Source organism: Giraffa tippelskirchi, chromosome 13 (assembly GCF_054371585.1).
Source record: "Giraffa tippelskirchi isolate mGirTip1 chromosome 13, T2T-mGirTip1v1.2.pri, whole genome shotgun sequence".
Classification (NCBI taxonomy): domain Eukaryota; kingdom Metazoa; phylum Chordata; class Mammalia; order Artiodactyla; family Giraffidae; genus Giraffa; species Giraffa tippelskirchi.
The window spans coordinates 1,620,942-1,635,761 of record NC_137287.1 but is presented as its reverse complement, the minus strand read 5'-3'; the positions used below and the strand labels follow the sequence as shown (position 1 = coordinate 1,635,761).

The 14,820-nt window shown below is 53.8% G+C and overlaps 1 protein-coding gene across 50 annotated transcripts in view; it reads left to right on the top strand.

The window, feature by feature from the left end:
• Positions 1-962: 962 nt before the first annotated feature.
• IQCE (IQ motif containing E) overlaps positions 963-14,820 on the top strand; it is a 39,644-nt gene continuing 25,786 nt past the window's right edge. For 18 of the 50 annotated variants that reach the window (XR_014072177.1, XR_014072176.1, XR_014072165.1 and 15 more), the window contains exons 1-6: positions 963-1,129; positions 8,344-8,391; positions 9,227-9,272; positions 12,419-12,547; positions 13,062-13,196; positions 14,369-14,439. Coding sequence is in view for 25 of the 50 variants with exons in the window: in XM_081552611.1 (XP_081408737.1) it covers positions 1,094-1,129; positions 8,344-8,391; positions 9,227-9,272; positions 12,419-12,547; positions 13,062-13,196; positions 14,369-14,439 (465 nt within the window). In the remaining 25 variants the exon portion in view is untranslated. Of the gene's footprint in view, positions 1,130-1,287; positions 1,433-8,255; positions 8,392-9,226; positions 9,273-12,418; positions 12,548-13,061; positions 13,197-14,368; positions 14,440-14,820 lie in introns of those variants that run through there. The other 32 variants (XR_014072179.1, XR_014072171.1, XR_014072178.1 and 29 more) reach the window with 6 other exon arrangements.

Sequence of the window (14,820 nt, the reverse complement as noted above, 5' to 3'; positions counted from 1 at the left end):
ATACCTACTGATTAATCACCTGTTGTGTGCCAGATACTGTTCCAAGGGACAGCGATACAGTCTGGAGCAAGACAAAGCCCTGCCCCAGAGAGCCTACATTCTAGACAAGGGGAGTTCTTGTAGATAATAAAGGTCAGGGGGGCTGGAAAAATATAGCAGGGCAGGGGACAGAGCAAACGCCCTTGGAAGCCTGTAGGAAAAGAAAGGGCAGATTATGTTTGCTAATTGTTTAAATGAAACTTGCAGCCCATCGCGCCCACAGATCTTCATGATACACACCGAACCCAGTGAGTGCAAGCTCTGTTGTCTGTTTTTTCTTGTCCTGTGACTGCATTATAACCCTTGAGCCTAAGATCTTTTTTTTTTTTTGGTCCAGTGACTACATCATAGAATTTAGGCTGCCCACTCCAGTATTCTTGGGCTTCCCTTGTGGCTCATGTGGTAAATGAGGCATGTGGCAGGTAGTAAATGAATCCACTTGCAATGCGGGAGACCTGGGTTTGATCCCTGGGTTGGGAAGATCCCCTGGAGAAGAGAAAGGCTACCTACTCCAGTATTCTGGCCTGGAGAATCCCATGGACTGTATAGTCCATGGGGTTGCGAAGAGTCAGACACGACTGAGCGACTGTCTTTTTGTTTTTACATCATAACCCTTGAGCCTAAGATCCGAGATCAGAAAGATGGTTTTCTCAATGCCAGGCGTTCAGAGCTAGCAGGCTGTGGACACGGCACAGGCTCCCTGTCCCTTTCAGTGTTAACCTACTAAATATTTATTAATGACCCGCCCTGGTGACCAGCGCGCAGGGTCGCGGTGCCGCCTCGGCGGCGGAATGCTGTTCCAGCTCCGCCCCGCTCTCCGCCCCACACTCTCGGCGTGCAGCCGGTCGGCCCGAGGGTGTCCCCGGGCACACCTATAGTCGGCCGGGCTAGCTACATCCGGGGCTCGGCGGGCTGGCGCGGTTGCCATGGAAGCGGGCTCGCGGCGGGCGCGCGGGCCGGCGGAGAGGCTGCGGGCAGCCGGGTGGCCTGCGGAGCCCCAGAACTGGACGACCGCTCCCGCCGCGCCCGGGGGCGATCGGGCAGCGCCACCGCCATGTCGCTGGGCACCGTGGAGCCGGCCTCGGAGACGGTAAGCGCGGGGGATGGGGGGCGCCCTCAATGCCTCCCACGCCGGGGTGCGGGCTGGAGGGAAGGGGCGCAGGGCCGGCGGCCGCCTGTGACCGCAGCCATTATTGTTACCGCATAAGAGCGGACCTCCGGCCGCAGCCCCTCGCCCAGCCTCCAGCCGCCTCTAGTTCCCCGCTCGTCCTTGCCCTGGCCGCCGCTTCCAGGAAGCCCTCCCGAACGCTGCGCCCTCGCCGCTCGGCGCCTGCGAAGCCGGGCCTGAGCGGAGCCTGCGATCGCGGCCGGCCCGGGTGACGGAGCTCACTGCGTAAGTGCCCGCCCAACCGGCGATTCCCGGGCTGGGGGCCTCGGACGAGGCGACGGACCCGAGCCGAGCCGGGTGTGAGGGAGGAACCCCAGGTGCCGATCAGGGTAGGCTTCCCGGAGGAGGTGCCGCCCACCCAGGGTGGCTCCCCCGGGTCAGAGCGAGCGTGTTCTCAACTCTTCCTTCAGCCATTGTTTCTGGGGCGTCAGCCATCAGCTGTAGATACCACTGTGGGTGAATAAACTGCATTCCGGTGGCAGGGTGACGGGACTCGGGGTGGAAGTGAGGGAAAACAAGGCAAAAAAACCCCAAAACGGATCGTGTCCATCAAGTCAGAAAGTGCCCTGCAGAAAATAAAACAGCCCATGTAAAGGAGGCGGGGCGGTGGGTTGCTTTAGATTGGGTGCCGGGAGCATCCCCTGAGAAGTTGGAGTGTCCTGATGTCCCCGATGAAAAGGAGGCAGCCGGGTGAAGAGACACCGGGGCCAGCAGGTGCAAAGGTCCTGAGGTGGGAAAATGCAGGGTTCCAGGGCGCGAAAGAGAGCTTGCTGGGATCTCACCGGGCGACCTGTGTGGACGGGCGGGAGCCATGGACCTGACCACGGAGAGCCTTGCAGGCAGTGGTGGGAGTCTGATTTCACTCCTGCCACAGTGGGAAGGCTTTGGAGGGCTCCAGACAGGGAGCCTGACTCGCGGTTGCTTCCTTCTCTGGGAAGAGAGGACAGAACCCGGCAGGGCTGCCCGGCGCTCTCCCCAGGTGGGGGCTCAGGGCTCCTGCCACTTGCCCCTCAAGGTACCGGGTCCTGCCTCACCTGGAAGGCCTGCCGCCTACGCTGATCTCAGTTCCCTTTAAAAAGTAGCTCCTCGTACTGTGACTGTAAAGGTTATTCATGCCCAGTAAAGAAAGTCAATTACCTGTAATCTAACTGCCTGCAGAAAACCACAATTAATGTTTGGTATATTTCTTTATGATATTTTTTTCAACACATTTTTTCTTTCCATGTGGCTTTTAAAACTTGGGATCCTATTTATATTGTTTTGTAATTCTTGCCCTTTAATTTACTGTTAGCATCTTCCCATACCTACGTTTTCAAAAACATGTTTTAAAAACTAAGTTTATATATATAGGTATAACTGAATCACTTTGTTGTACATCTAAAACTAATGCAACATTGTAAATCAACTATACTTCAATTTAAAAAAGAAAGAGAAATACATCAGACAGATAAAGACAAATGCTGTATGATCTCACTTATATATGGAATCTCAAAAAGCTGAATTCTAAACAGCAAAGACTGACTGTATAGCACAAGGAACCACGTTCAATATCTTATAACCTATAATGGGAAAAAAAAATCTGAAAAAAATATGTATATAATATCACAGAATCACTTTAGTGTACACCTGAAACTAATATAGTAAATCAACTATACTTCACTTAAAAAAAATTTTTAACTCTTAATTTGGAGGACCTCCATGGTGTGTCCAGTGGCTAAGATTCTTTGCTCCCAGTGCAGGAGGTCTGGGTTCGATCTCTGGTCGGGGAACTAGATTCCAAGTGCCAGGACTAAGAGTTCACATGCCACATCTAAAGATCCCACATGTCGCACTAAAAAGATTCTGCATGCCCCAAGGAAGATCAAAGATCCTGTGTGCTTCAACTAAGACCCAACACAGCCAAAGAAAGAAAGAAATATTTTTTAAAATAAGTAAAATGAAAAAATAGAAACTCTTAATTATCCCCGGCAGTCCAGTGATTAGGACCCCTGAGCTTCCACTGCAGGCGGCATGGGTTTGATCCCTGGTCAGGAAACTAAGGTCCCACGTGACCTGCAGCACAGCCAAAATAAATAAATATATGTGTAAACATCTTCACAAGTATTACTCATGCAAAAATGGAAAGATAATATTTTTTTAAATAAAATTAAAAAATGAAACCTCTAACCTAATCAATTCAGTTCAGTTGCTCAGTCGTGTCCGACTCTTGGCGATCCCGTGGACTGAAGCACGCCAGGCCTGTCCATCACCAACTCCTGGAGCTTACTCAAACTCATGTCCATTGAGTTGGTGGTGCCATGCAACCATCTCATCCTCTGTCATCCCCTTCTTCTCCCACCTTCGATCTTTCCCAGCATCAGGGTCTTTTCAAATGAGTCAGTTCTTCGAATCAGGTGGCCAAATGATTGGAGTTTCAGCTTCAACATCAGTCCTTCCAATGAATATTCAGGGCTGATTTCCTTTAGGATTGACTGGTTGGATCTCCTTGCAGTCCAAGGGACTCTCAAGAGTCTTCTCCAACACCACGGTTCAAATGCATCAATTCATCGGTGCTCAGCTTTCTTTATACTCCAACTCTCACATCCACACATGACTACTGGAAAAACCATACCTTAGATTAGACGAACCTTTGTTGGCAAAGTAATGTCTCTGCTTTTTAATATGCTGTCTAGGTTGGTCATAACTTTTCTTCCAAAGAGCAAGCATCTTTTAATTTCATGGCTGCAGTCACCATCTGCAGTGATTTTGGAGCCCAGAAAAATAAAGTCAGCCACTGTTTCCACTGTTTCCCCATCTATTTGCCATGAAGTGATGGGACCAGATGCCATGATCTTAGTTTTCTGAATGTTGAGTTTTAAGCCAGCTTTCTCACTCTCTTTCACTTTCATCAGGAGGCTCTGACCTAATAGGATACTCCTGTTTTAACTCTCTACTTCCTTCCTTTTGGACTTCCCTGTTGGCTCAGACAGTAAAGAATCTGCCGACAATACAGGAGACCTGGGTTCCATCCCTGGGTTGGGAAGAGCCCCAAGAGAAGGGAATAGCAACCCACTCCAGTATTCTTGCGTGGAGAATCTCACAGACAGAGGAGCCTGGTTAGGCTATAGTCCATGGGGTCACAAAGAGTCAGACACAACTGAGCAACTAACACTTCCTTGCTTTTTCTCGGTTGTTCTCACCTTGTGCTTTTGGTAACCACGCTGCTCTAAAGGTTCTTACGCACAGAAGCGTTTGTCAAGCCCCTGACACACGCCGGGCTCAGAGGACACACGGGTGCCATGGTCTCCAGGAACGCAGTCCCTCCTCTGCTAGGAGGCTCTCAGCCGTTGGCCCAGGCTGACCGGCGGTTTCCCTGCTGAGCTGACATCTGTTCTGAACCAGACGAGACCCTCTCGAGGTCAGGCACTGGGAGCAGAGCCGCCCCTGGGCTTGCTCGTACACTTCAGGGGGCACGTACGGTGCTGGGGTCCCCGGTGAAGGGCTTCCAGGTTCCAGAACAAGGTAAGAGCATCTGTAGAGTGTTTCCTGCTCCGGAGGTTCTCTGTCACCTGCTCTACCGCCTCCCCCACGCCAGACCTCTTGCTCGAAACCACTGGGCTGTCCTGCCTCACCGTCATCCCCAGCCTCACGACAGCCCTCCTCTGAATTTGCAAAGGTGGCCACTCTGCAGCCTGCGTCCGCCGAGCCCGCAGCGGGGCCCTGCAAGCGGAGCTTCTGCCGCCTGCTCTCTCCCTGTACGTTGGTCGCACTTTCCTGTTCCTCTGTTGTCTCTTAGTTTTTTTGTTGAAAACTCAACATTTAGTTAATATATTACCGCAGCGCGCCCCCCAACGTTTAAATAATATATTACAGCTCCTCCTGCCCCCCCACCGGTTCGTTTATTTGGTGAGGGACGTGGCCGATCTGACTCTGAAGTTGTCGTCCCTGCACTGTGCAGCCTGTTTCCCTGCTCAGACGTTTTCTTGTTGAAATCCTTTAGCCCAGCTACCTTGGGGTTACCCTTGGGTCAGCAGAGGCCACTTGTTGGTCAGAGGTTGTGTTTCACCCCCAGGTCCGTCAGATTTTTGCCATTATCCATGCATGTGTGTGCCCCTGCGTGTGTGCGTGCATTTGTGTGTGTGCACGTGTGTGCAGGCGGCTGTCACTGTTCAGGGGTTCACAGCTGTGCCCATGTGCAGCCAGGAACCCGTGCACAGTTTTCCCCCTCCATCTCTCCTGAGGGCAGCCTTGGATGTGCCGTGGTCCTCCAGACCTCCTGGGACGTCTGTCTTCGTATTCCTTTTTTATTTTTTTGTCCTCACTTTGGGCATGTGGCACACGGGATCTTAGTTCCCCGACTAGGGGTCGAACCCATGCCCCCTGCAGTGGAAGCGTGCGGTCCTCAGCCCTGGACCGCCAGCGATGTCCCGTCAGTGGTGTTTAAGCCTGGCTCCCTGGGGTCTGCTCTTGGGTCAGGGTGGTCCCCCATTCCGCCGGGGTTCGGTCAGCAGTGGTGCCCGTAGTCCTAGAACCACTGGGGCTCGCATCCTCTGGTTGACCTGGGTGCCGGGTGGGGGCGGTTTCCAGGTCTGCCCCAGCCTGCCCCAAGGCTGCGCCCCGGTCCTTGCCCCCGGCCTCCCTGACCCTCAGGCCTGGCTGCCGCCCCGGGAAGGCGCTTCTGGGCTCTGCAGTGAGCTGTCTGCAGCCGCAACCCTGAAGCTGGGGCCCCGGCTCACTCCCCACTCTGTCTTCGTTGGCAAAGAGCCAGGCGGGGTGGAACTGTGCCATCTGTCCCCTGGGCACAGCTGCCGTCCTGCCTCTCCTGGAGAAGGGCCCCTGGGCCCCGGCACGGCAGGGCAGCAGCGTCTCCCCCGAGGGGTGCTCCTTCTGGACCGGCCCCTCCCTTAGCCTGCTGTATCTGGGGAGGAGCTCAGACCCCGCAGCACCCAGCCCTGTGGTCTCGACTGTCCCCTCCCGCCTGCAGGACCGCACTCTGGGGTCACTGAGGTCCTTGGGGAGCCGAGGGGCCCCTGACTCTGGAGGCGCTTCCCTGACTTAGTAGATTTCCTGGACTGCAAGATTCATTGATTATCTTCACTAATCGATGAAAACTGATTACTTCGTGGCTTCTTCTGTTAGATGGTTGTTGGTTGAGGAGCGGGCCTTCCAGGCTCCTCACCCACTGTCCTGGGAGATGCCCCCTCTGTGAAGGCATCCCTGCCTCCTCCCATCCACTGGGAACCAAAACCCTGTCTGTTCCGGCATTTCTTCCCCCAGTGTCTTAGTTAATATAGATTCAATGCTTTCAAATCCCAACGGGAAAACGTGTCCTCCTCGTCACTGAGGAAACTGAGCTGCGGAGGGGTCCGTGGCGTCCGTGGCGCGACCAGCATCGCACAGCTGACGCGGGGCCACGTTGCTTCCCCAGGCCTTTTCGGACCCCCCCAGAGCACTGCCTGCCAGCCGCCGCCCCGCAGAGTCCCCCCCTCCCCCCGCCCTGCTCGAGGCTGCATGCGGTCTCCTGTAGGAATCCACGCAGGCTCAGGTCCTGCTTGCAGAGGCACCATGAATTGCCCTTGACCGTTAAAGCGTTCTTTTGTTTTTCCAATACTGTACGTGGTCTCCTTCTGCCGACGGAAGGGATAGGTCTTGGGCTGCTTGGTGAGTTCAGATACTGACAGTATTTCACATGTTTAGTTCCTTCTGACCTGCAGGATGGGGAGGACCAGACTCTGAGGGGGGCTGACTGGGGGGAACATGATGGTGTGGGTGAGCCCACCTGTGGAGACCACACGGGTAACCTCCTTCCCTTGTTGAAATTTCCGGTCCATAAAAAGCCTTCAAGGTTTTATTCAGAACAAAGAGTTGTGACAAGTGTTCACACGGTACAGTGTTGCTGCTTTCCTGCAGGGCTGTGGGCAGCCCACCTTGGTGGCTGGCGACCTGTGCCCTGACACTGGGGGCTAAGACGGCCTTCGCCCCACCGCCCTGATCCCCCTGCCTTAGTTTTCCGCATCATTCCCGCGCAACTTGTTAAATGAAGACTTTCCTCTGTGGCCGTCAGTCGCCTTACCATGTTGTGGGCCTTCCTTCCGTGCAGTAACGTGACCCAGCCACACCTGTGCACACGTCCCCTCTGTTTTGGATCCCTTCCCGTTTAGATCACCACGGGGCACCGGGTGGGATTCCCTGTGCCATACAGTATACTTGCCATTTGCCGTCTGTACCTCAGAATCCGCCTGCCAATGCAGGAGACACGGGTTTGATCCCTGGGTTGGGAAGTTCCCCTGGAGAAGGAAATGGCTACCCACTCCAGCATCCTTGCCTGGAGAATCTCATGGACAGAGGAGCCTGGCGGGCTACAGTCCTTGGGGTTGTAAGGAGTTGGGCACGACTGAGAGACTAAACAACAGTAATAGTACAGGGAAAGGATTTGAAAAATTGTTCTGGTTTCTCTCTTTTTAGGATGTAAGCCTAAGTGCATTAACACAGACACGTCATCCACTTGGGCAAGTTCCCTTTTCTCCTGGACGTGCTAGTATTGATGATAGTACAGATTTTATTCTGCTCTGTGCGCCAAGCCAGATCGCTGGAACCAGAAGGCAGGAACCTCTGTATACAAAGATAACGTGTACACTGGTGATGTGGGGTGACCCTGATTCATTCTCACCAGGATGCAGTCATAGGTTCCTTATGCTCTGATGCAAAGAAGGAATGCGTTTATCAAGAACCGTTCACTGGGGGAGGGATAAGCTGGGAGTGTGAGATTAACAGACACTACCATCTCTAAAACAGAGAAAAAATGGAGGTTTCTGAACAGCACGGGGATCTCTATTCAGTATCTTGCAATAACCTATAATGGAAAAGGATCTTTTAAAGCAACTGTACTTCAATTAAATTAAAAAAAAAAAAAAGAACCATCTGTCAGTTCTGTGGAGATGCTGTTGCTGGACTGGCGAGCCCGGAGCCGCCCCGCCAGCAGTTCCGCTTTGTGTCCCCACCGTCCCTTCAGACGCGGTGGACCGAACCCGCCGCCGCCCGGTCTGAGCGTTCTGTTCCCTCCTGCTAGACGCAGGCTCTCCCCGCCGCAGCTCGGCCCAGCGGTTTCCACTTGTGAGTGCACCCGATGGTTTCACTGGTTGCATCTCTTCCTCCAGGGGGATGACAGTCTGTCTGCAATCACCTTCGACTCTGACTCTGAGACGGTGAGTTTCGCTTACCCGCCTGACTCCCGCAGGTCTCCCCACAAACTCTGTGTTCAAGGGCAGATCACAGATTCCAGATGCCCTCAGCTGGATCTGAACAACTGAGACGATAATTTTAAGACTTCTACAGAAGCCAGTTGTGAGCAGAGTGCGTTTGAGGCTGATGCCAAGCTCTGAGCCTGCAGTCTGGTCTTGGCCTGCACGCCCCCACCCCTGCCCCCAGCCCCCCAGTCCTGCCGTGGAGGGGAGGGAGCAGACCAGGGCGATGGAGGTGTGAGAAAGGGCCCAGCGCGTTCCCGCCCCCCACAGCTCTGAGGACCCCAGGGGGAGCACCTCGGTCCACAGTCTGAGGCGCGGGCCTCTGCACAGAGTTCCCTCCTCAACACTCAGGACGCGGCCGAGACGCTCCCGAGAGGGAGAGGGATCCAAATCAGTCTCTCGGGATCTCAGTGATCTGAGTGGGATTCCCTGTCTGGAGTGAAGAGGGGGGGAAGGTTGGAGGGGCTCCAGGGGGCGAGCCTGGGTGGGGCCCAGCTCCGCATTTGGCCCGGGCTGTCAGGGGAACGGTCCTCCGGACGGACCAGCGCTGCCCCACGTCCCCCTGCCTCAGCCTCACGTCTCACCTTGTGGGTGTCCCCCCACCTGCATGTCTGGGGGGCCTGCTGGCCACTCTCCAGGTCTGGGGGAGCCTCCCTGCCCTTCCCTCGGACTCTGCTTGGTGTCGACCGCTTAATCCACCGCCCCCCGACTCCCCCCCTTCTGAGCACTCCTATGCTGGGTGGTTGGGGCCATTCCGGCTGCCTAAGAAGGCTCACCCGTCTCTTCTTTCTTTCAGAAAGCAAAAAGGAAAAGTTTCCACAAACCTCCACCCACATCCCTGAGTAAGTATGACCAGCTTGCCTTGGAAGGGGTTCTTGGAAGGCCTCCTTCCCGGGTGTCCTGGAGGAGGCTCAGCCGTGTCTTCTGTCTTCTCTGAATACGCAGGATCACTGATGCACACCCTTCTGCCCCTTGGCTCCATCTCGTGCTGGAGCACACTCCCAGGGTCTTCGCCCTCCACAGGCGTCCCTGTGGGCGGAGGCCCCGCAGGGCGGAGGTCCTGAGCCCTCCCTGCACCGCTCAGCCCCCAGCCCCAGGGCATGGCTATGGCCTCACCCTTCCCAGGGCCGCTGAAGTGAGGGAAACACAGGATTTGTTCCTTGAGACACAAAGTGTTCATCTGGGCGATATACTGAATTTTACGCTTCCCAAGGTCTTGGTGACCAATCAGATCCTAGGTCAGCTTTCTTTTGCTGCCAAAAAGCCTGTGACCTTGCCTGGATTTATTATATACTCATGTGTGTGTATTTACATTTCTTATATACATATATACGGTCAAACATACTGTCTTATGTATGACACAGTCAGAGAATACAAACGAACTTTCATATGAGCCCAAGAAAAACATACGTAGAAAGATAAGTTCCTGCAAAGAAAAGAAACTATGTTTTGTAGTACAAATAAATATAAGCATTAGAAAGGAACCATCTAGCGAACTTAACTGCAAAGCAGAAACAGACGCAGATGTAGAGAACAAACATATGGATCCCAAGGAGGGTAACAGGGGTGGGATAGATCGGGAGGCTGGGACTGACATATACACACTGCTACGCATAAAACAGGGAACTGCACTCAGGGCTCTGTGGTGACCAATATGGGAAGGAAATCCAAAAAAGAATAGATGTACATATATGTGGGCTTCCCAGGCGGCGCTAGTGGTAAAGAACCCGCCTGCCAATGCAGGAGACATAAGAGATGGTGGATTGTATCCCTGGGTTGGGAAGAGCCCCTGGAGGAGAGTGTGGAAGTTCACTCCAGTATTCTTGCCTGGAGATTCCCATGGACAGAGGAGCCTGGCGTGCTGCAGTCCATGGGGTCGGAAAGAGTTGGACACGACTGAGTGACTTAGCACTCGTACAGCTGACTCACTTTGCTGTGCCGCAGAAACTAACACAGCATTGTGAAGCAGCTATGCTCCAATAAAAATCAATTAAAAAAAAAGCCATCTAGCAATTTGGATTTTGAATATTCTGACTCTCCTCCTGTGGAGCAAATCGAGAATTGATGCCAAGTGAAAGTGTGGGCCTTGGTGTTTTAAACCTTCTTTTTCAGACTATTTTGTTTAAATCCGTTTGTCCAGAAGGTTCACTACCTAAGGCAAATGTGAGATCATCTTTCATTATTCTTACTTACTGGAAGTCAAACATTTCAAGTGTTGAAAATACTAATAATCAAATTGCTTTTTATCTTGATTTCTATAAATGTCAGAGTTGTGCTTCACATAATTTAGGATGGCCAGAACCCCCAACGGAGAAGGCAATGGCAACCCACTCCAGTACTCTTGCCTGGAAAGTCCCATGGATGGAGGAGCCTGGTAGGCTGCAATCTATGGGGTCGCTAAGAGTCGGCAGGACTGAGCGGCTTTGCTTTCACTTTTCACTTTCATGCATTGGAGAGGGAAGTGGCAACCCACTCCAGTGTTCTTGCCTGGAGAATCCCAGGGATGGCGGAGCCTGGTGGGCTGCCGTCTATGGGGTCGCACAGAGTCGAACACGACTGAAGTGACTTAGCAGCAGCAGAACCTCCAAAGCATCAAAATCGCCAAAGAGGTGCTTTACCCAGCGGCTCTGCCTCCCTACCCCCAGCCTCCGGGCCCTCCCCCAGCCACGCTGGACGCCTGTCCAGGCACCATGGCTGGTCCCAGGCCCCCTGCCCACTGCAGGATGCACTGTCCCCTCCCCCGGACTCCCCCACCCCCAATCCCAAGCTCCTAACACTCCCTTAATAGGTGTACGCCTGTCTGATTTCCGAGCCATGACAGCAGGAATCCGGGCTGTCCCGTTCACTTCATAAATGTGTCTCTACTGCCCGGTACCGGCCATCTGATACCAAGAGCCGACTCACGGGCAAAGACCAGGTGCTGGGAAGGGTTGAGGGCAGGCGGAGAAGGGGGCAGCAGAAGATGAGATGGTTAGATAACGTCACCGACTCTGGGTGTGAATTTGAGCAAACTCCAGGAGAGGGAAGCCTGACGGGCTGCAGTCCATGGGTCACAAAGAGTCAGACACGACTTAGCGACTGAACAGCAACTGCCCAGTCCAGGTCCGTGGTGTTTGTAGGTCCCCGTGCTCCGAGGCGGCGAGCTTTCTGGCCCCTCCAGGTTCGCTGTTTCTGCAGCGTAGCCACCAGCAGGTTCTCCACCGGCTGAGTCCCTCTTCTTCACAGCTTTACCCATGGGCGTATTGTGGAATTCTCACTATTTGTTGATAAACCTCATACGTTTAGGAGGGAAATGTCGTTTGTGGGTTTTTTTTTTCTGATCACTAATACACCTTCATAAATATGCACTTAAATGCATGTTTAAAGTCTGGAAGGCCTTCAAGTGCCCTGGGATGAGCACAGTGGTCCTGGGCGAGCGGAGACGCCGCAAGGCCCAGCGTGCTTTACTCCCACCTCCTAAATGATAAAGGGGAACTTTCCATAGATTCCATAAGCCATGGAAAAGTCTTAGAAATTTTAAAAACTAAATGTATTACATTTAGAATCTCAGGAACTTCTACAGATATAAGTTGCTTTGGTATTTAAGAAATATAAGCATGTTTTATGAACAACTTGGTTTTGCATAAATTTGCACAATCTGTATATTTTACGTGAAGAAGTAAAATTCCAGATTAAAATATAATTTTAAAACCTTTCCTTTGTTTTGGTGACAAAATAAAAAAATGCCCTAGGGGGGAAAATGGGAAATTAAATACTGTAATATTGGTACAACTTTAGGTTCATCTTTTAAAATCAATTCCAGTTACTTCTTTATAATAAAATTTATAAAAGAAATGTGAGTATATAAACATAACTGTATTTTAAATTTTTGCCAGAATGTGTTCATCTGGGGCAGTTGTGAATACCTGCTGTATCATCTTTGCCTTTCTGAAGCAGATGTGGGGGGCATGGCGTTCTCCGCCTCTGAAACCCTGTTTTTTCTTTCTAGAGTCACCTTATCACTGTAAACCGAGGAAGGTGGCCTCCTGGAGATCTCTGAGGACCGCAGCAAGCATGCCTCTCGGGGGCCGGATGTCCTTAACCCCCCAGAAGCTGTGTCTGGGAAGCTCCAAGCAAGGTACGCAGTCGCCCCTCGGAAATAGACCCCTCCTGCTGGCGAGCGGCGCCTGGGACGCCGCGGGTGCTGACTTGACACAGAGCTTTGAATACACCTTGTCTGAACGACCCCGTTTCTGACCTTCTCAAAGACGTGGCCCCTTGAGGCTTTTACTGCGAGTGTGTGTGGCCTCTGATGTTTGCTCTGCGGGTCTTGGCCTGTCTGAGCGGGGCTGGCATTGGTGGGTCAGAGCCGCTCCTCCCAACGGCTCTGGGAGGCGTGTGAGCCTGCTGAGGTCACGCTGGCAGCTTGGAAGGGGATATGCTGGCCACACACAGCCTGGGCACACACAGCCTGGAGGCGGGCAGGCGCCGCGGGGAGGGCTTTGCTGGTCTTGGGGCCGGTGGCTGAACGCTGCTCACTCACCGCGGGTCCCATGAGCCTCCTTCAACCCCCAAGCCTGGTTACTAGAGGCAGCGCCGTCCGTTGCGTCTGCTCGTACCTGTCGCATTAAAACTGTGCACGTTCCAACCAGGCAGTCTGACCCCAGCCCTGACTTCAGACCTCACCTTGGAGCGTGCCTGGACCCACCCCCCCAGCAGCGCCCCCGACTTTGTGACCGAAGCCTTGAGAGTGAAGAGGTCAAACCTCAGGCGTTCTGCCAGCCACGGTGAGCTCGCCGCGGTGACAGGCCGCGGCTGAGGACGGCCTCGAGGCCAGGCGTGGGGACTGGGTTTGCTCTGCGGAGTGAGGGGCAGGCCCCCCAGCAGGCGGCCGCGGAGCGTCATGAGGACAGTGACCCTGAAGGTCCCTGCTGCCTCCTGGAGGGTGGCCTTCCTGCTGTGGAGGGAGACGTCGTCCCCGGCTTCGGTGGTGCCTGCCTCCTGGAACTGGAGTCGTAGCGAAACGGGTTATATAAACAATGTTAGAAATGAAAGCTGCAAGGGTAATTCACAGCCCAGCTCTCACAGAGAAGGGTGGGTTGGTGCTGTGTTCCTGTCCTCCTGTCTGGCCCGAGTCCACACGCTTCCTCCCCAGCCTCCGCTGCCTTCCTGTCGGCCCCGTGGGGAGCCCCGAGAAGTCTTGTCCCGGCGCCCCCGTGGGGAGCCCCGAGAAGTCTTGTCCCGGCGCCCGGGATGGCGCCCCTGCCGCTCTGCTGGCCGGCATTGCTGTTTCAGGCTGACGAGTTTCAGAGTCCCGTCCCGGTTAGGGTCCACACTGGACCAGAGGGCCCCGGGCGCTGTGCCAGCACTAGACGCTGGGCCGGGTCCTGTCATCCGCACGGTGATGTGACTGTTTGCTTTTGACTGTTTGCTGCTTCAAGTCTAAAGACGTGGCTTTTCTTTTCGACTCCCCCCTTTAATCCTTTTGTAGATGAATACCTGGGCTTCCCTGGTGGCTCTGTGGTAGAGAATCTGCCTGCCAGTGGGGAGACCCAGGTTCAATCAGGAAGATCCCTTCGAGAAGGGAATGGTAACCCACTCCAGTATTGTTACTTGGAGAATCCCATCAGAGGAGCCTGGTGGGCTACAGTCCTTGGGATCGCAAAAGAGTTGGACACAACTTAACGACTTAACAACAGTAACTCTCCTTTAATCCTCTGAGTGTAATTAACTCCTGTGGTCACATCTTTTAGTTTTCCGTTGCTTCTTTCCAGATCAATACCTGTTTGGGTTTTCTTACTTCTGGGGAAAGACCATGATCAGGTTAAAAATGTTGAAATGTATTTGCTCTTTTTTATTCTTTTTTTTTTTCAAAAAAGATAATTTTATTAGCCTCCGGGTTTCCTTAAGGTGTAGTCCAGCATTCCTTCTTTTCAGAGGGCTGTGTGTCTCCCTGCAGGTTACGTTCCGGGGACCCCCGTCTACAGAGAGAAGGAGGACATGTATGACGAGATCATTGAGCTGAAGAAGGTAGAGTTCCCGCCCGTCCTCTGCGGCCCGTCCTCTGCGGCTGTCAAGTGGGGAGGGCCCTCGGTAACACGGACAGGGGGCGGCACCTGTGCCGGGGTGTGTTCCGTGGGAAGAGCAGGGGTTGTAGGGGGACACCGAGTTTAAACCCTGGCATGACGCCCGAGCAGCTGGGTGACGCTGGCTCCCGGAGGGCCACCCGCCAGCAGCGAGGGGGCCTGGACAGCGGTCAGCCAGCGAGCTCTGCGTCTCCCTGGGGGGACAGCCCCGGGGCGACAAGGTTAGCTCAGGTCCCTTTGCGCCCTAAGCCCTGGCGTTAGGAACTGTGACCAGTAACTCCCCGCTTGCGTTATTCTTCGGCATTCATGGTATTTCACGGCCCCG